Here is a 25256-nt window from a genome sequence, read left to right as displayed (position 1 = left end):
GCTCCTTTACTAATTATGCACGCCCATTAAACGCTGTTTTGAGCGTTAGGTACGCCTGTGTTCGGATCTCCACTCCCCGTTTTCAAGCACCTTCCCCTGTTACCACCCACAAACGGTACATTCTGTCAATCAAATTAGCAGCCCTTCGTTGTTGTACGAGCGCACGATTTCCGACCGCAATGACTGGTATGCGCATTACGAACCATACGCATGCGCAGTTGTGCGAACATTGCTCAGAGCGAACGAGCGGCCGCTTACGAGCGGCTCTGAATCAGGCCCAGTGTCCTTGATATAGTTAGGTAAAGTCCAGACCAGACATTTTAGCTGCTGGCCTGTAAATAGAGGGGCACATACAGCCAGTATATCAGACTGGGGACACTAGAAAACCGGAGAGGCCTGAAAACTGCGGGAGAAAAGGGTAAACTTGTGTTATTTGTAAGTTGTAGCTCTTCAGTTGTCAGACAGGTGTCGCCCTTGGGTTGTCAGACAGGTGTCGCCCTTGGGTTGTCAGACAGGTGTCGCCCTTGGGTTGTCAGACAGGTGTCGCCCTTGGGTTGTCAGACAGGTGTCGCCCTTGGGTTGTCAGACAGGTGTCGCCCTTGGGTTGTCAGATAGGTGTCGCCCTTGGGTTGTCAGATAGGTGTCGCCCTTCGGTTGTCAGATAGGTGTCGCCCTTGGGTTGTCAGATAGGTGTCGCCCTTCAGTTGTCTGTTGTATTGGGTATAGGCTGATTGGCCAGGATTTACTGTGTTGTTGTGTTGTTTTGGTTCTTACCTAAGCAGCCTGGTTGCTCCTCACTACAGCTATATGACTGTGACTGCCGTTGTTTCCTAGGTGTCTGTGCTGCTGAAAGTGGGCTGCCTGGGAGACCACCTATTTCTCTTGAATCACATCCTGCGCTGCCCGGCGGGCATCAATAAGTGGGCCATCCCATTCGTACAGGTAGGTTGCTGATACTGACTGCAGACGTTGCTGGAGGTGGCGATGCTGCATGAAATGTGTTATATTAGACAGATGAGGGGATTGAAAGTCGGGTCTATATAACGCAGTTCTATGACACCTCTTGTATTTTCTGCTGTAGGTTCGAGTCTTGCACAACCCGGCCGGCGTCTTTCACTTCATGCAGCAGCTCGCCGTCCTCATGTGTCCTGTCAGGTGGGGCAGCGTCTGTCATTTTACTGTGTGCTATTTATATAGGCCGCTGTGCTACAATCACACATGAGATAAATTCACGCTCCTGCAGCTGAATGCACGGACGCTAGGGTTGGCCATCGATAGTTAGCAACCGCATCGATGGTTAAGTTCTGATGGCCAGTTCTTTTGTCATTGATGGCAGAGATCCAATGGTTCTCTGCCATCGATGGCAGACTGGGCCCAATGGTTTTTCTGTTTTCTTTTCGACGGCACAGAGTTTAGCCCTGTCTCCCAGTTCCCAGTTAAACCCTGCCCCCCAATGCTGATTGGCCGGCAGCCCGTCATGCTCCCAGCAGCAGTGGCCATGAAGTAGTTTAAACCATCGATGGTACACTGTACATGGTTTTGTGCCATCGATGGTAACCATCAATGGACAGCCAACCAATGACCATCCCTAACTGACGCCTAATTGCCTGCTGACAGCTTTTATATTGAGAGATTGGCTGGGCATGCTCAGACTTGTAGTTCCACAATAGCTTTTCTGACAAAATAAATTTGTGTGTACACTGGTTGATTGTCATCTGTTCTTTTATGTAGACATCACCTACTTGACATAAAGACTGGGAGGAACCAGTATTCTTGATGGTTAATGGTGTTACCTGCCCATTCACCTGGGAACTAGCGGCTGCACTGTCCGGACCAATAAGCATCAGTCACGGGTTCACAGCGCATTAATAGGCTGAACCTTGGTTCATCTGACAAAATGGCTGCCCCTACCGTTTTGGTGACTGGCTATACAATGTATAATGAAGGCCTATTTAAACCATGGGATTTAGATATTACACTCGTGCAAACACATTAACTCTCTCTTTACCTTCTGGTAGAAATCGCGCTGACTTTCTGTGCCATATGAAACCCAACGACAGGAAAGGCTCCATCTCAGGAAAGGAATCCGGGAACTGGACTTTGGTTGACGAGGGGGGTGAGGAGGTCAGTGACCGTTCTATATGTTCTTGTACTTCAGCGCAGGATTCTATTACACACGGGACAATCACGAGATTCGAGCCACAGGAGCATTGTGTGGCCGGGATGCAATCGGGAAGCTGGCTGACGTGATCCCGACAGCCGGCTTCCCGACTGCTTTATCTCGGCGAGAGTTAAATGACAGGCGTCTAAATCTAGACGCCTGTCATTTTTCTGACGCCGGGCGCCAGGAGCAGACAGCCGCGGGGGGGGAGGGTTAGGTTTAGGGCTCCCGGGGGGGACTTAGGGTTAGGCACCCCCAGGGAGGGTTAGGGTTAGGCTAGGGGGAGGGAGGGTTAGGTTAGGCACCACCCTGGGGGACTTAGGTTTAGGGAGCGGGGAAGGGGGGGGTTAGGTTTAGGCACTTAGAGGGGGGATTAGAGTTAGGCACTTAGAGGGGGGATTAGGGTTAGGCACAGGGGGGAAGTTAGGAATAGGCACCCCTAAGGAGGGTTAGGGGGGTTAGGTTAGGTTAGAAAATACTCACCTACGGACGATCGGGATTTCCAGCGCTGTCGGGCTACCGCTGCCGGGATCTCTTCATTTGTCTGCCTGCCGCTGCCGGGATTCGAACTCGCGGCCTGCGGTATTTCATACCACTTCCGTTTGGCCACAGGCAGATGGCAGCCTCAGACTAGGGGTGCGGTATTACTTGCCGACATTCAGGAGTTTCGTTTTCAAACTTTTGACAGTCGACATGGTCATTAGGTGGACAATCAATATGTAAACATGTATTTAGGTCGACATGGTTCAAATGTCGACATGTTCAGAATGATGCCATTTAACATGTCGACACCAAAAAATCAACATGTGGTGTTTTGGTTATTTTAGCCTAAACCTATCCCCAAAAGCAACAAAAAAAAACAACATGTTGACATTTCGGTGTCTCATGTTAAATGGTGACGTTCTGAACATGTCGACCAGATTCCTCAGACTAGAGCTGAACATTTACATCCTGAGTCAGGAGATGGTCGGACATTGCAAATAATGATCCTATTGTAGTCATGGCAGATAATGATCCTATTGTTCTTCTGGCATCCCATTATCCCGCATGTCGCTCGCACACGCTGCGGTATAGGGCCAGTGGGCCAATATCGACTGCAGTGTTGCAGGGTGGGATCTACTGAACAATGAGCACTCGCCCCGCGAGCAGCAATAATTATTATTATAACCGATTTATAGAGCGCTAACGTCCCAGACATACAGGTGCTCACCCCAAGTCATTTGTCTGTTCGGTCACAGGATGAGGATCCAGAGACGAGCTGGGTGCAGCTTTCCGAAGACGACTTAATTTCCTTGTTGGGACAATTTCCTTTTCATGAGCTTTTCAAGAATGTTCTTGGCTTTAATTCCAGAGGTGAGCCTGTCCTGTCTCCTAATCCTATGGGAAAACCGTAAGCGTAAATGAGCCACCGGTGGTCAGAAACACTTTTATAGGGCACTATAATACGGCTCGTTACGGAAATGATCTCCTGACAAACACCAATCTCCAATATCTCGTTCATTAACTGATCGATCCAAGTGTTCCGTTCTGCTGTAAATGACTGTGCAGAGATCCAGACAATGTTAGTGTTAGTTACTTGCCTTTATTCCGGTGTAATAGGTCACAGTAATTTGCCTCTGTCATTCCGCCAGGTGAATATCTCCCCGAGAAGACCGCGCCGCAGGAAATGATGAAACTCTTTGCCTTTGCCAACTCCTTAGTGGAGCTCCTGGCCCTCGGATTAGAGACCTTTAACCGGGCGCGATACCGTCAGTTTGTGAAGCGGATAGGCTGCATCATTCGGTGAGTTCAAGCACCCCACCTGTACTTTGTTATAGCTCCTCATTGTATACAGTGGAAGACCAGGGGGGGGTAAAGGTTAATACAAACATATGATAAGTGGCAATTGCAGTGGTGGACAGCCTGTGGCTGACACTTGTAGTTCTACAAAAGCCGGTAAGTTTCCTTCCTCCCGGCTACTGTGACCTCAATTTATGGCTGAGCTACCTGCGGTTACCTGCTGGAATCTGAGTTTGGTGGTGGATGAGTGGTGCTCAGCTACCCCTGAGGCTAGGCCTACACGGCTGGTTTCTGACCATAATTGCTTATATCTAACAGCAGGGAAAGGTCACATGGATTCTACTGGATAAATAAAAAATGTGACCACTGATCCCCTACAGGACCAGCTACATGTATCGCAGTCTCCAGCCATCTCTAGCCGAAGTGACCCTTGTAACTCCTTACTATTTATGTATATTGTCCGGACGTTCTATATGGAGCATAGCTGTATTCATTAGTGACAGACTCATCCATGTTGCATCATGCATTTCTGTAATGAGACTGGACAAAGCCTGAAAGACCTGAGGACAGATTTGAGAACCACCCATGTTAGTGTGAACGGGCTGACCGATAACCTATGCAGTGGCCTGTAGTCCGAAGGTCCATCTAAAAAGTGCATGTAATAAATAAACCGCTCGTTCCTGTAAATGCCCCCATAAACCCGCGTGTGCCAGACCGTGTGTACAGTACATGTATGTTTTCCCTATGCTTGTGACGCCTGGCCGTATTCTCCTGCTGCTGTAGTGACACATGACTGTCTGAGCACTACACATGTCTAAGGCAGGTCAGGCCGTGTGTACAGTACACGTATGTTTTACCTGTACATGTGAGACCTGGCCATAGCCCCCTGCTGCAGTAAGGACACACAGTGGGCTGAGCACTACATGTGTAAGGCAGGTCAGACTGTGTGTACAGTACACGTATGTTTTCCTTATAGTTGTGAGACCTGGCTATAGCCCCTTGCTGAAGTAGGGACACACTGTACAGGTCAGACCGTGTGTACAGTACACGTATGTTTTCCCTATAGTTGTGAGACCTGGCAATTCTCCTGCTGCAGTAAAGACACACAGTGGGCTGAGCACTACATGTGTAAGACAGGTCAGACCGTGTGTACAGTACACGTATGTTTTACCTGTACATGTGAGACCTGGCCATAGCCCCCTGCTGCAGTAAGGACACACAGTGGGCTGAGCACTACATGTGTAAGGCAGGTCAGACTGTGTGTACAGTACACGTATGTTTTCCTTATAGTTGTGAGACCTGGCTATAGCCCCTTGCTGAAGTAGGGACACACTGTACAGGTCAGACCGTGTGTACAGTACACGTATGTTTTCCCTATAGTTGTGAGACCTGGCAATTCTCCTGCTGCAGTAAAGACACACAGTGGGCTGAGCACTACATGTGTAAGACAGGTCAGACCGTGTGTACAATACACGTATGTTTTACCTGTACATGTGAGACCTGGCCATAGCCCCCTGCTGCAGTAAAGACACACAGTGGGCTGAGCACTACATGTGTAAGGCAGGTCAGACCGTGTGTACAGTACACGTATGTTTTACATGTGAGACCTGGCCATAGCCCCCTGCTGCAGTAGGGACACACACTGTACAGTAGCCAGAGCACTACATGTGTAAGACAGGTCAGACCGTGTGTACAGTACATGTATGTTTTACCTGTACATGTGAGACCTGGCCATAGCCCCCTGCTGCAGTAGGGACACACACTGTACAGTAGCCTGAGGACTGTGTTAGGTCAGACATCTCCTCTCCCTTATAGCTCCCTGCGGCCGCGCTCATTACCAGATCATTAGTAGCCTAGCAACGATTAAAAGGAACCACAGGCAGAACTGCGGAGAACATACAGCTAACATTTCTGCCTGGCCAGGAGGGGGGGGGGGGCATCGCTGCAATTTATTTATGTAGTGCTAACGTTCTACATGGTGATTTCTGTATTCTTCTGTATTTCTGTATTCTTCTGTTTTATTGTCCTCTCTCACTACTTCACCTGTACTGCCGCTCTCTGCCAGACGCTCCACTGGTTCCCTGTCCTATACAGATAAATCCTATCTACTGTATATTAGGAGCAAATAATCTATGTAAGAAACAGATGTTCTCCATACTGCAGCTCCCAGTTAGTATTCTGGAAATACTAATTGTCAATCAAAGAAACCCAATAAAGCACTTAGGGAGCGCTAAATGAAAATCATTATATATGTATTTAATAAGGTATAATTAAACATACATATAAATATATAACACTATAATGAAAAAGCACTTAATCAGGCTAAATAATTAAAACAATATACATAAAATGATAAGTGTCTTCATTGCAGAATAATGTCCACATTAGCTACTGTGCTCCGTTACGATAGAAATAATCCTCTTTGCATCGACGTGTAAATGAATCCCAGTGTTTGCACATTAATACCAATATATGCGTCCAAGTACTTAGGCCCTCATCCAGAGACGCTCGCAAGAAGCGAGCGCTCGCTCTGAATGAGGGCGGCTGCTTTTGTTTTGAAAGGCAGCCTCCTGGCCGCTCGCTAAGCTGTGGGTTGCCACCCACAGCTTTAGCGAGTGACCTGGTGATGGTCGAGACCATCGCGACCATCGGGGCTTGCGACCAGACCCTTGCGGTAGCATCTCGTCTCCCGCAAGTCCCAGGTAGCTTCCTGCTCTAACAGGGCAGGAAGCTCCCTACTAACATCACTGGTTATGTCAGTAGGGCTGCCTACAAACGCCTCTGTTTGTCCGGCCACCCCCCCCCCCCACCCACCCTGCCTACAAAACGGGGCGAGCCGTCGATCAACATCGACAGCCGCCCCGTTTGTAGCGAGCACGGGAGCGAGTGAATTTGTCACTCGCTCTGGGGCTTGAGCACCATCGACCCTCTTGCGAGCGGGTCTGACTGAGGGCCTTAGTTATTCTCTGGGTACTTTGTTGCAAATGCGTTTAAGTGGAGACGTTATACTTGGCCTCCCCGCCATCAATTTAACTCATCGCCGGTGTAGAAAGTCAATCATACATTGCAATCCTGGTGTAACCACGATAGGATGGCAGTTCCTCAGTGAATTACACTGCCCTTTCTACACTGGCGAACTGGAGGATGTTCCTTAGTTCTGACCCACCCAATGGGTTTTCCTGGGACGTCCCGTCCTCTGCATTCACCTGCAGCTGTTAGAGGGATTTTTGTAATTTATGTTTTATTCTCTTTCTCCAGAGCTTGTAGGGAAGACACAGACAGTCACACCCAGGTACATTGGTCTTTTGTACTCTGGTGTCTCTTCTGTGTTTTTCTCTCTAATTTAAACACCCTCTCCTGATTAGTAAGCTGATGAGGTGAGATGGAGGCAGCATTAACCCCACCATCCAAGGCTCCCCTGCAATCATCAGAGAAAGGGAAATAACAGGTGTTACAAATATTTCCTTTTTTTGCGGGGTACATATAGAGACCATAAAATTATATATACAGATGTATAATACTGTATTTGGAAGTATTGGCACTTTACTAATTTACTAAACTCAAAACTGCTGCAAATCTCACTGAGCAACCAGACTTTAGATTAGAAAACGCCATACTATCCCACAGTATGGCTGCCATGGAGGACTGAAGAATAAATATTTGTTTTACTGGTGCACTGCAGGTCCCGCCCAGTCCTGTCATGCCCAGTTTGAAGGGCTGGCATGCTGGCAATTGGAGAATGCCCTGGCAAAGCGGACCCGCTGTCACCTGTAAAAAAAAAATATAATACTACAATGAACACAGTATATCTTAATAATCTCTGCAGCACTTGTGAAACGCGTTTGGTTTATGGTTAAAAACAGTCAGGAATCAATGTGGATTTTGTCTAGAAGTTCAAAACAGCCTTTAGTAAATGTATTTTGGTCTTAGAACCCAACTTCATTCCTTGGTGGATCCCTCCGGTTTGTAAACCTACGTGGAACTGATGTTTAGTAAATGTCCCTAGAGGTGTTACAAGCAGGTGTTCTTTAGAACTCTACTGTGCTGTACTAGCTTGTGACACCTAATTATGAATTTTTATTCCCTCTATCATATCAGCGCAGAGCCACACAAATGTCTGGCAATTAATCATTTTTAAAAATTTTAAAAACCCTGGGAAGAGTCATCCAACATTCTGCTAATCTGTAAGCTTGGTTCCTTCCGGTGCTACTGCAGGCGGACATAACCTTTATACCTATGTTGTGCTTTTATAACTCATTCTCCCTTACCTTTCTTTTGTCAAGTTTTTTTTTAAGATCACTTAAATAATGTGGATGTGAGAAAATACAACATGTCTATGGGCCTGATTCGGAGAAATGCGTTATGCACAAGGCTGAATCAGTCCCAATTTATCCTGGCTTTACAATTAAGCAAACTGAGCGTTATTTACTAACATGGCCTGACCAGTCTAAATCTGCACCGAAACCATAGTAACGAGTAGGATTTGTGCTCTCATTTAATAAAATGAGCGTTCTCAAGTAACAGGCACACCTAGATGCAGTTTTATAGTTTGCGGAGGTGTCTCCTGAGAGGGGATGCAGTTCAGTTACCGGCGTTCGGAATGCCGGCTGACGGAATCCCGACGCTGGAAACCCGACCTGGTACTAAAGATAGGCGTCTAAATCCCGACTCCTATCTTTAGCCAGACACTGAAATCCCGATGGCCGATCCCGAACGAAGGTAAGCGGGGAATCATAGCATGTAGCAGGGAGGGGGGGGGTTGGGTTAGGTTTAGGCACCCCCGGAGGGACTTAGGGTTAGGCTACGGGGAGGGGGGATTAGGGTTAGGCACCACCGGGGGGAGGTTAGGGTTAAGCAGCTCCCCAGGAGGATTAGGTTTAGGGTGCGGGGAGGGGGGGGTTATGTTTAGTCACCCCTGGGGGGTCTTAGGGTTAGGCACCCCACGGGGGTTTTAGGGCTAGGCACCACTAAGGGAGGGTTGGAATGGGGGTGGGGGGTGTTAGGGTACTTACCTGCCCCAGTCGGGATCTTCGGCCTTCCGGCGTCAGTATTAGATCCGGCGGCATTGCACAACAATTCCCCTAAGATCAGGGAGTAGTCGTGCACCTTCCTGTACATAGGGAAGACCATCCAGGGTGCACTTGTGCTAAACCAATGCGTTTCGCTTTCTGTATGTTTTGGATGTAACATTTGCTGGTGATGCTTTGCTCATCCTTCTAGCAGTAAAAGTTATTGGCCTGAAACCAGTGTCACTGGTCTCATGTGGTTGTTGTGTTCGCCTAGGATGACCTTGTGTTACCTGAGTGATCATTGGGCCATGTACCTGAGCAGTAACCACGACAGTGAGAAGAGTTCCGAGATCTACTCGCTGGGGAAGCTGCAGGCGGTGTATGATGAGCTCTTTCTGACTGCGGTTCTCCATGTCCTTAAAGCTAAGAGGTAAGATCAGTAACTGGTAATTTCATCTGGTAATGCGTGTTTCCACTTCTGTGTAGTCCGGGCACCCTGGGGAGTGTATCATTCCACCTGCACCTGCCCACTAAGAAGTATGGCTAGCCAATTGCTAGTAGAAGCGTTGGTAGAGTGGTGTACGCTTTATATCCAAAATTATGATGTGTTTCATTCATCATTGTCTCTATTTATGATATCAAGCAGATACGATTATTAGAGCCTTCTAGAGCAGCAATTAAAGTATATAATAAAAATAAAGACGTTCATAGTAAAATAATAGAGTTTATCTGAATTTGGTATCCTAATCCTAATCATCTCTTCTTGGTGTCTCCTTCATATTAATACTATGTAGAGAGAATATACATAGTGTTGTTTTTTCTCCTGGAATCTTTAAAAGATTATTCAAATTCTGCACGTACACTTAATAAAATTCACATTTGGTTCCCGTCCAGGAATGTGGCACCTTCTCATTGAATTATTACCGGTTGCCTTAGATCCGAGATTTAGAAGAGAGATTCTCTTGTATGCAGTAAGCAAATCTAATAGCTATAACCAACGCGTTTCTATTTTTTTAACTGGAGCCCTTAATTTGAGATGGTTGATCTTATCCCAATACATGTCCATGATTAGAATGTAGCATTAAGTAATATTTGTTCTTTTAGATCCGGGATCTAGAAGTAAGGTTCTCCTATATGCAGTAGCTAATTCCAGTATACCAACCCAACGCATTTCTTCATCACTGGAATATGGTTCACAGTGGGAATATAGAATCTGTCTGATACCTTTTATTTATTTTTTTCTTTATTTTTTTTTTTAATGGGAGTGTTTTTGTTTTGAGACGATCGCTCATACTTTATTATAATAATATTTTTATATAAATGTTACACATACACTGAGTCTTTATTCAGTACAGTCATTCACACTGGTTCTATTAAAACTGATATAGCTGTATGTTGGTTAGTCCTGCCATAAATTGTTTCCTCCAAATCTCTGCAGATTGGGGATTTGGCTGTTTATGTCTGAGATGCCGTTTGGGACCCTGTCGAACGTGATGCTTTGGAAGATCTTCTATCTCTTGCACCACGCAGAGAGTGAGAATGCAGAGGACCTGTATTCCACCTTAGACATGGCCACCTGCAGATCTACATTAAATGGTATTTCCTGTTCAGAACTTGTGAGGGACGTCACAAGGTTTAAGTTGCATTGGGAAAGTAGTTTGTTTTTGTTCCTGAATATTGACTGTAAAGCTGGGTAAACACTAGACAGTATATTGCACGTTTTGGTACGAATCGGAATGCACATCGCCCAGTGTGCATGCACTATTGCGCGCTCCCGTGCATCGTTCGTCGCATCTTCAGATCTGCCTGCAGTGCATGCCAATCTGAAGATCCGGCGGACGACACCATGCTTCTGCGAGCAGCGAGTGAACGATATATCTGATTGTGCAGTGTGTACGGACCGCCCGATATATCGTCCAATCGCATCTGCAGTCGCTGGATCCATCGTCTAGTGCAGGCCTGGCCAACCTGTGGCTCTCTAGCAGATGCCTTGCCAGAGTTTTAGCATTCCCTAATGGCAAGACTGTGGCAAGGCATGCTGGGACTTGTAGTTTCACAACAGCTGGAGAGCCACAGGTTGGCCAGGCCTGGTCTAGTGTGTACCCAACATAAGGAGCGAGATAAGTTCCTGTAAGAGACTATTTATAAGTATGAGATGCTCTGCAAAATGTATATGTGTGTATCTGACAGGGAGTAGCTGGCACTGAGCAAAGCTCTGCCGTCACTGTATGACAAATACTAAGAGTATAGAAACGCAAAACATAGCCGGAATGGTGATACAGAGTCGGGCGCTCCTGATTGCATCTTCGCTTACAACTCACGTGGAGTAACTGGGTTCTTTTTACAAAGTTGAGTAAGGGCGTGACGACGTAATGTGGGCTGCGCAGTGTTGGACGCACAGTAAGCGCACATATACGCCTGTTTTCACATTGCACTAAGGGCCAGATACAGGTTGGTTCGCAAGGCTGCGGACGCACGCAACCGGTCGATGCGCGTGCGCAATTGACCTACATTGGGAACATCGAGTAACATCGCCCCCTCAGCATGTCTGACCTACATTGGGAACATCGAGTAACAACGGCCCTCTGCATGTCTGACCTACATTGGGAACATCGAGTAACATTGGCCTCTCAGCATGTCTGTCCTACATTGGGAACATCGAGTAACATCGGCCCTCTGCATGTCTGACCTACATTGGGAACATCGGGTAACATTGGCCCCTCAGCATGTCTGTCCTACATTGGGAACATCGAGTAACATCGGCCCTCTGCATGTCTGACCTACATTGGGAACATCGAGTAACATTGGCCTCTCAGCATGTCTGACCTACATTGGGAACATCAAGTAACATCGGCCCTCTGCATGTCTGACCTACATTGGGAACATCGAGTAACACTGGCCTTTCAGCATGTCTGACCTACATTGGGAACATCAAGTAACATCGGCCCTCTGCATGTCTGACCTACATTGGGAACATCGAGTAACATTGGCCCCTCTGCATGTCTGACCTACATTGGGAACATCGAGTAACATCGGCCCCTCTGCATGTCTGACCTTACTCAGAAATTGCTAACCTCGTCGCACGCAGTAAGTACTCAAGCTGTGTATGCCGCGCAGTGGCTAATTTATGCACGCCCATGTAACAGCGTTCAAAAGGACATGCACGCCTGCCTTTCTCGGACCATTCCCAATTCACCACCCCCCAAACGCTGACAACCTTTCACTCACGAGTGAGTGATCGCAGGATGATCGCAATGCTAACTCACGCACGCGTACTGTGATGCATGCACAGTGCGCACCGTCGACCGATCTGCGTGCACTGTTGCAGTTGCAATCCGTGGTGAATCTGGCCCACAGTTCGTTTTCGTCCTAATTTACTTCAGGCCCAGTAGACCTAACAGTGACAGAGGTGGCCAGTTACGTGTGTATTTACCTATGTGTAGCGGTCTGGGAAGTTTCCTTGTCATTGACTTTTAGTGTGTTTTACATTTTAGACCCTGTAAACCGAGAAGCGTTTGAGCGATATTTCTCCACCATGAACAGCTCGGAGGGCATCTGTCTCCTCACCACCTTCGCCCAGATGGCACAAACCAAGCAGATGGATGTGGACGAGGAGCTGGTGAAGAGCATTGCTCTGGAGATCTATGAAGTATGTCCGCCACGCCTGGCCCAGTCCGTGTATGAGATTCGTGCACTCGCACAAATGGGCCGTTTCTGAGAACAATAGAGAAATGTGGCGTTGCCATGGTGACCGGTAATTAAATAGTCCTAGCACTGCCATAATGTCACCCAGCCCATAGCGATGAGGCATGAGGCGACCGGGACTCCTAAATCTTTTCACACGTGTTAAAAGAAATGTATAATTGGACTTAGGGGCTGATTCAGCAAGGATCGCAATACGGCGTACGCATGCTGCTTTACTGCAAATTTATGCTAATCCATAGCGGCGGCATAGCGATCTACATAAGGACGGCCACTTCACCTACACGCACTTCCGTAATGTTTAGCAAGACTGCGAAAACATCGGTACAATTGCGTACCATCGCAGCCTCTCGCACAGTTAAGGCGGGTCAGACCTTACTCAGGAATTGTTAACTCCAGCGCACGCTATGAGGCCTCAGGCTGCGTATGCAACAATTGGCCGATTGCGTGCGTGTAAGCAACGGCGTTCCTTGCTGAATCAGGCCCTTAGTGTGTGGGGTTTTATCCTTGTGCCATTATATATGTCCCTCTTCCCAGGTGTCCTATGTGAGTCTGTCTACAAGAGAAGCTTTCTCTAAAGTTGGTCGCGAGCTACTAGCCACAATTACTGGTGCGCACAGCGGCATCATATCTGTCCTCCTGCAGCGTGTCCGGGAGACCATTGAGAAAGTAGGGATGGTGAGATCTCTTTATCTTATTTTATTATATAATGAGACCATACCAATGATGTGGCCGGTGTACAGTACAGACCCCTTTCCCTGGTGACCGGTGTAAAGTACAGACCCCTTTCCCCGGGGACCGGTATACAATACAGACCCCTTTCGCTGGGGACCAGTGTACTGTACAGACCCCTTTTTCCTGGGGACCGGTGTACACTACAGACCCCTCTCCCTGGGGACCAGTGTACTGTACAGACCCCTCTCCCTGGGGACCGGTGTACTGTACAGACCCCTTTCCCTGGGGACCGGTGTGCAGTACAGACCCCTTTCCCTGGGGACCGGTGTACAGTACAGACCCCTTTCCCTGGGGACCGGTGTACAGTACAGACCCCTTTCCCTGGGGACCGGTGTACAGTACAGACCCCTTTCCCTGGGGACTGGTGTACAGTACAGACCCCTTTCCTGGGGACCGGTGTACAGTACAGACCCCTTTCCCTGGGGATCGGTGTACTGTACAGACCCCTTTTCCCTGGGGACCAGTGTACTGTACAGACACCGTTCCCTTTGGACCGCTGTACAGTACAGACCCCTTTCCCTGGGGACCGGTGTACAATACAGTCTCCCCTATACAGACTCAGGAGCACACAGATATACAGGTGTCACATATCACATTACTCAGCACAGTCTCCCATATACAGACTCAGGAGCACACAGATATACAGGTGTCACATATCACATTACTCAGCGCAGTCTCCTGTATACAGACTCAGGAGCACACAGATATACAGGGGTCACATATCACATTACTCAGCGCAGTCTCCCATATACAGACTCAGGAGCACACAGATATACAGGTGTCACATATCATATTACTCAGCGCAGTCTCCCTTATACAGACTCAGGAGCACACAGATATACAGGTGTCACATTACTCAGCGCAGTCTCCCATATACAGACTCAGGAGCACACAGATATACAGGTGTCACATATCACATTACTCAGCGCAGTCTCCCATATACAGACTCAGGAGCACACAGATATACAGGTGTCACATATCACATTAGGCAGCGCAGTCTCCCATATACAGACTCAGGAGCACACAGATATACAGGTGTCACATTACTCAGCGCAGTCTCCCATATACAGACTCAGGAGCACACAGATATACAGGTGTCACATATCACATTACTCAGCACAGTCTCCTATATACAGACTCAGGAGCACACAGATATACAGGTGTCACATATCACATTACTCAGCACAGTCTCCTATATACAGACTCAGGAGCACACAGATATACAGGTGTCACATATCACATTACTCAGCGCAGTCTCCTATATACACACTCAGGAGCACACAGATATACAGGTGTCACATTACTCAGCGCAGTCTCCCATATACAGACTCAGGAGCACACAGATATACAGGTGTCACATATCACATTACTCAGCACAGTCTCCCATATACAGACTCAGGAGCACAGATATACAGGTGTCACATATCACATTACTCAGCGCAGTCTCCTATATACAGACTCAGGAGCACACAGATATACAGGTGTCACATATCACATTACTCAGCGCAGTCTCCCATATACAGACTCAGGAGCACACAGATATACAGGTGTCACATATCACATTACTCAGCGCAGTCTCCCATATACAGACTCAGGTGCACACAGATATACAGGTGTCACATATCACATTACTCAGCGCAGTCTCCCTTATACAGACTCAGGAGCACACAGATATACAGGTGTCACATTACTCAGCGCAGTCTCCCATATACAGACTCAGGAGCACACAGATATACAGGTGTCACATATCACATTACTCAGCACAGTCTCCTATATACAGACTCAGGAGCACACAGATATACAGGTGTCACATATCATATAACTCAGCGCAGTCTCCTATATACAGACTCAGGAGCACACAGATATACAGGTGTCACATTACTCAGCGCAGTCTCCCATATACAGACTCAGGAGCACAGATATACAGGTGTCACATATCACATTACTCAGCACAGTCTCCCATATACAGACTCAGGAGCACAGATATACAGGTGTCACATATCACATTACTCAGCACAGTCTCCTATATACAGACTCAGGAGCACACAGATATACAGGTGTCACATATCACATTACTCAGCACAGTCTCCTATATACAGACTCAGGAGCACACAGATATACAGGTGTCACATATCACATTACTCAGCGCAGTCTCCTATATACAGACTCAGGAGCACACAGATATACAGGTGTCACATTACTCAGCGCAGTCTCCCATATACAGACTCAGGAGCACACAGATATACAGGTGTCACATATCACATTACTCAGCGCAGTCTCCTATATACAGACTCAGGAGCACACAGATATACAGGTGTCACATTACTCAGCGCAGTCTCCTATATACAGACTCAGGAGCACACAGATATACAGGTGTCACATTACTCAGCGCAGTCTCCCATATACAGACTCAGGAGCACACAGATATACAGGTGTCACATATCACATTACTCAGCACAGTCTCCTATATACAGACTCAGGAGCACACAGATATACAGGTGTCACATATCACATTACTCAGCGCAGTCTCCTATATACAGACTCAGGAGCACACAGATATACAGGTGTCACATTACTCAGCGCAGTCTCCCATATACAGACTCAGGAGCACACAGATATACAGGTGTCACATATCACATTACTCAGCACAGTCTCCCATATACAGACTCAGGAGCACAGATATACAGGTGTCACATATCACATTACTCAGTGCAGTCTCCTATATACAGACTCAGGAGCACACAGATATACAGGTGTCACATATCACATTACTCAGCACAGTCTCCTATATACAGACTCAGGAGCACACAGATATACAGGTGTCACATATCACATTACTCAGCGCAGTCTCCCATATACAGACTCAGGAGCACACAGATATACAGGTGTCACATATCACATTACTCAGGGCAGTCTCCCATATACAGACTCAGGAGCACACAGATATACAGATATCACATTACTCAGCACAGTCTCCTATATACAGACTCAGGAGCACACAGATATGCAGGTGTCACATATCACATTACTCAGCGCAGTCTCATATACACACACTCAGGAGCACACAGATATACAGGTGTCACATATCACATTACTCAGCACAGTCTCCCATATACATACTCAGGAGCACACAGATATACAGGTGTCACATATCGCATTACTCAGCGCAGTCTCCTATATACAGACTCAGGAGCACACAGATATACAGGTGTCACATATCACATTACTCAGCGCAGTCTTCTATATACAGACTCAGGAGCACACAGATATACAGGTGTCACATATCACATTACTCAGCACAGTCTCCTATATACAGACTCAGGAGCACACAGATATACAGGTGTCACATTACTCAGCGCAGTCTCCCATATACAGACTCAGGAGCACAGATATACAGGTGTCACATATCACATTACGCAGCGCAGTCTCCCATATACAGACTCAGGAGCACACAGATATACAGGTGTCACATATCACATTACTCAGCACAGTCTCCTATATACAGACTCAGGAGCACACAGATATACAGGTGTCACATATCACATTACTCAGCACAGTCCCCTATATACAGTCTCAGGAGCACACAGATATACAGGTGTCACATATCACATTACTCAGCGCAGTCTCCTATATACAGACTCAGGAGCACACAGATATACAGGTGTCACATATCACATTACTCAGCGCAGTCTCCTATATACAGACTCAGGAGCACACAGATATACAGGGGTCACATGAATGGTGCATGCTAGTCGCATCGCATTGCGACTTAGACACATTCTTGAAAAAAAAAAAAAAGCCTCCCTACGCTAGCTGAGTTGCACGGGTCGCGGTACATGGCGTATTGAGGCTAGATGTATGAGGACACATCTGTATGAGGACATGAGTCCTGTTGCTGCTCTTTTCATACCTAGTTAAGGGTTAGTACCTGGTTATTCATCTTGTTATTTCTATCTTGTTAGGTCTCCTTGTACTTATTTAAAGAACTGCCATTACACCGCTGGCGTCCGAGCTCCACGGAGTTTAGCATCATCCGGGAATGGCTGATCAATCACGACCTCTCTGAGGTGGAGAACAAGCTGGCCTGTATCATCCTCGAGGGACTCAACTGGGGCTTCTGTGACACGGTATGGAGCCATGAGCCAGCAGCTACTGACCGATGGTTATGTAAAGCCGCATCTGATACTGAGATACTCTGGGAGATGTATAGATTACTGTATATACTGTAGATTGCTATTATTAATGTGTTATGTTTCATCCTGACAATAATTAATGTTGCCCCTGTGTAGCTGTAATACTGACCTGTGCATCAGATCTATACAGTACAATAGCATGCAGCATGCCTATAGCTTGTTATCAGAGACGTGATGGCTAATGTCACCATTGTGCACACAGAGCACTCTGCACCTGGATCACGCTGTACATGTGGAGGTGGCCCTCATGGTCCTGGAGGCGTATCAGAAATTCATCTCCGACAAGCCCTACACCGGTCTCATCTCCGAGAGCATAAAGCAGGTACTCTCACCCTGCTTCTCACCAAGGGCCCCGATTCCGAGGCATCTGCAGCTGCTTTTCCCGTACTCCCGTGCTACGGCGAGATTCCTCCCGTATATGCCCGATAATCCGTGCATCTGCATGCGGAATGTCGTCCTGCCTACTATCCTGATATCCACAGCCACCAGCATTAGTATTTGGACGTGCGCACATCCCATGCTGGGGGAGGGGGGAAGATCTATCTGACATAGGTGTCCCGTCCTCGAACGCACGCTACGACTGGCACACCTCCCGTGAGGCGTGTACACACTAACGATATGGACGAGCACGGAAGCCGGCATGCCGGCCCACGACACTCTTGACGCGAGTGTATACGCACTAGCGTTCTCCATCTTTGGGCGTATGGCTGCTTCGGCGCAGTTGCCGATCTTTAACCTTGGCGCATGCGATGTATGCTGAAATCCGAAAGTTCCGTCCACATTTACTTTTGTACTGACTCAGAATCGGGTCCTAGCAGTCTTCATATATATGTCATATGTTGCCTTAGTCCCATTTCTCTGTTATGTTTATGTGATGTGTGATTAATTTGATGGTCTGCAATAATCTAGAGCACTAGGCTGTGTACTTATATGATCATTATTTTCTTCGCTTGCTGACCTTTAGGTGTCTTACTTGGCCAGTATAGTCCGGACAGGGCAGACCCCAGAGGCGTGCTTCAACCAGTGGGCCTGGGATCTGGTATTGAGGCTTAAATTGCACAGGAACGATCGTCGCGAGCAGCTGTGTGACGCTGTGCCCGATCTAACCGAGGCAAATATACTGCACCCGGTGCTGAAGGCGGTGAAGGCCGGGGTCCCCATCGGCTGTTACATCGGTCTGGCAGCGGCCTCGGTGGGACACAGGTAAATTACTGCTTCTTAGTAGAATCGTAATATAAATCCTCATTTCCCTGTTTAGAAATCATCTTAGATTAGGCATTGCATCTCGGGGTGTACGCAAACTTCTGAGCGTGGTAGGTGCCACCATTTTCCCTTTTCCCATAAAATAGGCTTCACTCATGTGTAAGTAGCCTGTGATACCAAAGATTCATGCAGTAAAATACCTCATTTTAGCAATGTATCGGTTGTAATTTCTGTCTTTCTACATCAGGGTCCATAGGGTTCCACAGGATTCCTTGGGGTATAGGTGATGACGTCAGGCATCGGGCACCATAGAGTTAAGTTTTCAGCCTCCCAGGATGCACCAGGGTCCCCCTCCTATACCCCGCCCCCGAGCCAAGGCATCTCAGTTTCGTTGGTGCCCGGCTCGGAGTCGGAGCACATGTTTAGAGGGGGGCTAAGGATAGCCCCTGAAGTTTCTTCACAAGCAGCTGTGGCTGCACATCTGGGAGTACAGCATGGACAGTCAAGGCTGACGTCCATGCCATCTCCCCTACGCCCTCCGGTACCAGAACGCCGGTACTGATCCGGGGATGCTGGTAAGCATCTGAGGTCACGGCTAGCGGTGACCCCAGATGCTTCGGACCATGGCCGGATTCAAGGGGAGCAGGTAAGCAGCGGGGGTCCCGCGGTGGGTCCCTGCTGAGCACATTGTCCACAGTCCCCAGGCAGGGGGCTCCCTGGGGACTGGCTGCAGCGTGGAGCCAAGTAACTAACCTGCCCTTCCACTACCCCCCTGGGACAGCGGTCCGTGGCTGAGCGGTAGCGCTGCGGCATCCCAGGGGTTAAATGCATGCCAGGGGAACGCGCCTTCCCTGTACACAGCCGGCGCCTCCCCCACTACACACAGCCCTCTCTGCGCTGCCGATTGGTCCTGTGGCAGCGCTCCTCCCCCAGGCCGGCCTCCTCTCTGCTCCTCGGTGGCCATCTTTGTATGGTGAACGCTGCTGGAACTGCTGACGGTGGCATCGCGGTCTGGGTCCCCCGGCATACCTCTCCTACGTTGACTACAGGTCTGTGTATGCAGCGCTGTGTCCTACCAGACTCTGGGCCTGATTTTGACCCGCTCACGAGCGCTGAGCACTCGCACGGGGGTCGATGGTGCCCTAGTGCGCATGCGCACGACGGAGGGAGCTCCATCGTGCGCATGTGGGAGACCCGAATAGCGATGGCCAAGCCGTCGCTATGGGTCTCGCACCAAAGGGGGCGTGCTGTCGATGGTGATTGACAGCACGCCCCCTTTGATGGGCGTGCCGGGGGCGTGGCTGCCCAGACGGAGGCGTTCCCATGGGAACGCCTACCGTCTGGGTCGGCCCCACTGACCCTTCCGCAGGGTCTCGTCGCAAGCCCGATGGGTGCGATGGTCTTGACCATCGCGACCATCTTTTTGGCCGCTCGCATAAGCTGTGGGTGGTCACCCACAGCTATGCGAGCGGCCAGGAGGCCGCTCCAATATTAGGTAGGAGGGCCCTGATTCAGAGCGAGCGCTCTTGTCAGAGCGTCTGGCTCTGAATCAGGTTGTCTGTGTAGTTGAAGAACAGCGCTGATAGTGCAGGGATTAATTTCTTTGCATTGTATGTGACTTCTGCTAGCGTCTGCTGCCTGTACTTTCACTTTCTACTGTCAGCCATTTTACTGTCCCTGCTCTTCCTCTGCTAAAGCCCTTGCGGTGCGATAAATGCAGGGTGGTTCTCCCACTATACTAACGAGTATCAGTGAGAGGGCTCACATACTTACCATCATGTCTGAGAGTGACTTTCCTCTCCAGCTTATGTGTACTAAGTGCAATGTACCAATAGCGGAGGGGGAGGGTAACGCGGAGGGGCTATGTCGGCAGTGTTATTTATTGGCGCGGCCAATTACTGTCACGCTCCGGAACAGGAACCTCCCTGGGCTTGTTTCGCTAAATCGCTTACAACCCTAGTGGGCCAGTTAGCTCCGCCACCTGCGTTTTCCCAGATGTGATTGTCCCAGCAGTCAGTGGTGTCGTCACCCATGCAGGGTTTCCCGAGACAATTGATGGTACCCCACAGTCTCCCTATTTCCCCTCCCCAGGTTTCACAGGAGCCTGCGTGGGTTAATTCACTGACAAGTTCTGTACAGCATTTGTCGGAGGTGTTACAAGGGGAGTCTGTGTTGAGGCCACATAAGAGGCCGGTGGCGTCTCTGTCTGCTCCTTATGAGGATGACGATGGGGAGATTCTGGATCTGTCTGACCAAGAACCTCTCTGTTCTAAAGAGTCGGACGCTAAGTCCAAGGTTTATATTCCTGGACTTATTCGGGCAGTCTGCACGGCTTTAGTGATTGAGGATGAAGATCCTCCAGTGTCCAAGTCCAAATATGCCTTTTTTAAGGATATTAAGTGTGACATCACAGTGTTTCCTCTTTCGGGTCAGTTAGTAGACCATTTAGAGGAGGCGTGGAAACACCCTGGTAAACGGTATCAGCCTCAGAGGCGCTTAGCCGTGGATTATCCGTTTGCGGACAATTATTTTTCTAAGTGGGAATCCCCTCCACAAGTGGATTCTCCCTCCATGTCCTCCTTGAAGGATGCTACGGACCGCAAGGTGGAGATCTGCCTAAAGTCCATTTATTCCCTTGCGGGGGTGTCATCCAGACCGGCTATGTTGGGTAGCCAGAGCTATGGAGCGCTGGGCCGATAGTTTGGAGGCGTTGTTGGATTCCGACTGTTCAGCTGAACAGGCCGAGTTGGTAGGCAATCTCCGGGATTCGGCCACTTACATCAATGAAGCTGCCTTGGATATCAGTATCCTCACATCTTAGATTTCTTCGGCAGCTGTTGCTGCTCGTCGCACCTTATGGTTGCGATCTTGGAAGGCGGACGCTGATTCAAAGAAGGGCTTAGAAGCTTTGCCTTTTAATGGAGAAGTCCTATTTGGTCCGGATCTGGCCAAAAATTGTAGCCACGCTGGCGGCAGCCAAATCTGCATGTCTCCCGTCTGCTGCGGTCCCTTCAAGTTCGGGTACGTCGTCCTTTCGGCCTTACAGGGCCCAGGGTAGGTCTAAAGCACAGTCTTTTCCCCGACAGGCTGGGCCCAAGAAATCGGCCAAGCCCAGGAAACAGGCCTGGAGTACCAGGCGTCCGGCCCCTAAGTCAGATGACAAACCTGCAGCCTGACTGTCCGCGCCTCCCTTTGGGGGATCCCAAAGTGGGAGGCCGCCTGCTGCAGTTCGCCCAGTGTTGGTCGATAACCACGACAGACAATTGGGTTCACGAGGTGGTTTCTCACGGGTATGCCCTCTCCTTTCGGCACAGGCCCCCATCCCGGTTCTTCACCACAGGCCTACCATTAGACCGGAACAAAGCCTTGGAACTGCGGAAGGTTTTGCACACTATGCTCCAGGCTGGAGTTATAGTGCCTGTTCCATTGTCCCAGAGGGGCCAGTGTTTCTATTCCAATCTATTTTTGGTGCAGAAACCCAATGGGTCGTACCGTCCGATACTCAACCTCAAGGCCCTCAACAAGTCCTTGCGGGTGCCGCGGTTTCGGATGGAGACCCTACGGTCCATCATTCTGGCGCTGGAACCTGGGGATTACATGGTGTCACTGGACATACAGGACGCTTACCTGCATGTCCCTATTCTTTTGCGCCATCAGCAGTTTCTCAGGTTTGCAATCCGCAACGATCACTTCCAATTCCGGGCGTTACCTTTTGCCTGGCGACAGCATAACGAGTGTTCACCAAGGTCATGGCGGCTTACCTGCGGCTGCAGGGAGTCCGTATGTTGCCGTATCTGGATGACCTTCTGTTGGTGGCAGGATCTCCAGAGCTCTTTCTACGCCATTTGGACCTGACGATTGCAGTACTGTAACGTCACGGCTGGTTAATAAACTGGCAAAAGTCCACCTTGATCCCTTCTGAGGATTATGCACCTCGGAACCTTGTTGGACTCCAGACAGCAGCGGATCTTTGTGACGGGGGAAAAGATCTCTGCCTTACAGTTGAGGGTGCGCAGTTGTCTACAGAGTCGCCGAGTGTCTCTGCACTTGGCGATGAGGTTGCTGGGCTCCATGGTGTCAGTATTCGACATGGTGGAATATGCCCAGTTTCACTCCAGACCTCTGCAGCAATTGATCCTGTCCAAATGGAATGGACTGCCTCAGAGTCTAAAGTCCCAGACGATGGTGCTCACTCCGAAGGTTCGCCTGTCTCTAGCCTGGTGGTTGCAGACGACCCACCTCAACAAGGGTCGTCCATTTTGGGTGGCGAACTGGATCCTGTTAACAACGGACACCAGTCTTCGGGGCTGGGGAGCTGTCACGGGTCCAACTTGTTCCAGGGCAGGTGGACTCAGGCAGAAAAGGAGCTTCCAATAAACATCTTGGAACTCCGCGCGGTTTTCAATGCTCTGCAGCAGGCACATCGGGTTCTCCAAGGTCACCCCGTGCAGGTTCAATCAGACAACGCCACCACCGTGGCCTACATAAATCGACAAGGAGGAACCCGAAGTCGGGCGGCACTCGTAGAGGTGTCCTGCATCCTGGTCTGGGCGGAGCGCAATCTCCCGGCTATATCAGCAGTATTCATCCCGGGAGTCCTCAACTGGGAAGCGGATTTTCTCAATCGCCAGGACGTACATCCGGGGGAATGGTCTCTGCACCAGGACGTCTTTCAACTTCTGGTGGACATGTGGGGTCTTCCAGAGATAGGCCTCATGGCGTCACGGCACAACAACAAGTTGCCGGTGTACGGGTCTCGAACAAGAGACGAAAAGGCGTCTCTGGTGGATGCTCTGTCCGTCCAGTGGACGTTCCGGTTTGCTTATCTCTTTCCTCCATTTTCCCTTCTTCCGCGGTTAATCCGGAAATTCAAACAGGAAGGAGGTACGCTCCTGTTGATAGCTCCCGAGTGGCCCAGGCAGCACTGGTTCTCAGGCCTTCAGAGTCTGTCCGTGGGCATTCCTCTGCGGTTGCCGCTGCGACCGGACCTGCTATCACAGGGTCCTTGTCTTCACCCGGACCTGACTCGGCTGTCTTTGACGGCGTGGCTGTTGAGACGGCCATGTTAAGGTCCAGGGGGTTTTCCAGCTCTGTGGTACAAACCATGCTAAGAGCTCGGAAACCATCCTCTACAAGGATATACCATCGTGCGTGGCATACATTCTTCCAGTGGTGTCGACCGAGAGGTTATGCCCCTCAGGAGTTCCGTCTGTCTAGAATGTTAGCTTTCCTACAGGCGGGGCTAGACCATGGGCTTCGCCTTGCTTCTCTGAAGGTGCAGGTGTCTGTCCTGTCAGTCTGGTTCCATCGTAGGATTGCTGTGCTCCCTGATGTGCGCACCTTTATGCAAGGTGTTCTTCGCATCCAGCCACGTTTTGTTCCACCGGTGGCGCCTTAGGATTTAGCTGTGGTCCTGAGGGCTCTCCAGGGACCGCCGTTTGAACCACTGGCTTAGTGGACCTTAAATGGCTGACAGCTAAAACAATATTCCTTCTGGCCATTGCTTCGGCCAGACGTGTTTCTGACTTAGGGGCTCTCTCCTGTAGACCCCCTTTTCTGATTTTTCATAGGAACAGGGCGGTGCTGCGCACTCGTCCTGAATTTCTTCCCAAAGTTGTTTCCGAGTTTCATGTTAATGAGGAAATAGTTGTTCCGGCCTTTAACTCACCTGATCTTTCAGTGGGTGAGGCCACTTTGGACGTTGTGCGTGCCTTAAGGATTTATGTTGACCGCACTTCTTCGTTTAGGAAGTCGGACGCCTTGTTTGTCCTCTATGGCTTCCGTAAAAAGGGTTGGCCTGCTTCAAAGCAAACTTTGGCAGGTTGGATTCGTATGGCAATTTCAGAAGCTTATTTTCATGAAGGCCTTCCGGTTCCATCCTCTGTGAGGGCTCATTCCACTAGGTCTGTGGGTCCTTCGTGGGCAGCTCGACGTGGTGCCTCTGCAGTCCAGATCTGCAAGGCTGCCACATGGTCCTCTGTCAATACCTTTGTCAGGTATTACGCTTTTGACACCTTTGCCTCTCAGGATGCTTCCTTCGGGCGGCGGATTCTCCTTTCAGCACAGGAGCGTCCCCACCCTTAAAGGATACTGCTTTGGGACATCCCCAAGGTATCCTGTGGATACCCTATGGACCCTGATGTTGAAAATATGAGATATGGTAAGAACTTACCTTTGTTATCTCTATTTCTATGAAGTCCATAGGGTTCCACAGGACTCCCGCCCTGTCGCACCTGTGCTGCAGATGGGCTTTGCTCTGGTCACCGGTTTTTCCGTCTCCCTCTGGTGAGAATGTGATTCTTGTGTGTATCCAGATCTTTCTTCTCTCTCTTCCTTCTCCTCCTCCGGCCTATGGCTTGGTACGTAACTGAGATGCCTTGGCTCAGGGGCGGGGTATAGGAGGGGGACCCTGGTGCATCCTGGGAGGCTGAAAACTTAACTCTATGGTGCCCAATGTCTGACGTCATCACCTAT

The 25256-nt window shown here is 49.2% G+C and overlaps 1 protein-coding gene across 1 annotated transcript in view; it reads left to right on the top strand.

Moving 5' to 3' along the window:
* Window positions 1-25256, top strand: part of EPG5 (ectopic P-granules 5 autophagy tethering factor) — a 132079-nt gene that overhangs the window by 29416 nt on the left and 77407 nt on the right. The window contains exons 5-16 of the mRNA XM_088476515.1: window positions 835-942; window positions 1082-1155; window positions 2019-2124; window positions 3400-3514; window positions 3793-3943; window positions 9224-9379; window positions 10388-10545; window positions 12444-12598; window positions 13189-13329; window positions 17349-17513; window positions 17782-17901; window positions 18544-18782. Of these exons, the coding sequence (XP_088332641.1) occupies window positions 835-942; window positions 1082-1155; window positions 2019-2124; window positions 3400-3514; window positions 3793-3943; window positions 9224-9379; window positions 10388-10545; window positions 12444-12598; window positions 13189-13329; window positions 17349-17513; window positions 17782-17901; window positions 18544-18782 (1688 nt within the window). The remainder of the gene's footprint in view (window positions 1-834; window positions 943-1081; window positions 1156-2018; window positions 2125-3399; window positions 3515-3792; window positions 3944-9223; window positions 9380-10387; window positions 10546-12443; window positions 12599-13188; window positions 13330-17348; window positions 17514-17781; window positions 17902-18543; window positions 18783-25256) is intronic.

Source organism: Taudactylus pleione, unplaced genomic scaffold, assembly GCF_031769625.1.
Source record: "Taudactylus pleione unplaced genomic scaffold, aTauple2 ptg000189l, whole genome shotgun sequence".
NCBI lineage: Eukaryota > Metazoa > Chordata > Amphibia > Anura > Myobatrachidae > Taudactylus > Taudactylus pleione.
Note: the sequence above shows the minus strand (reverse complement) of the source record. Positions and strands in the feature narration are given on the sequence as shown.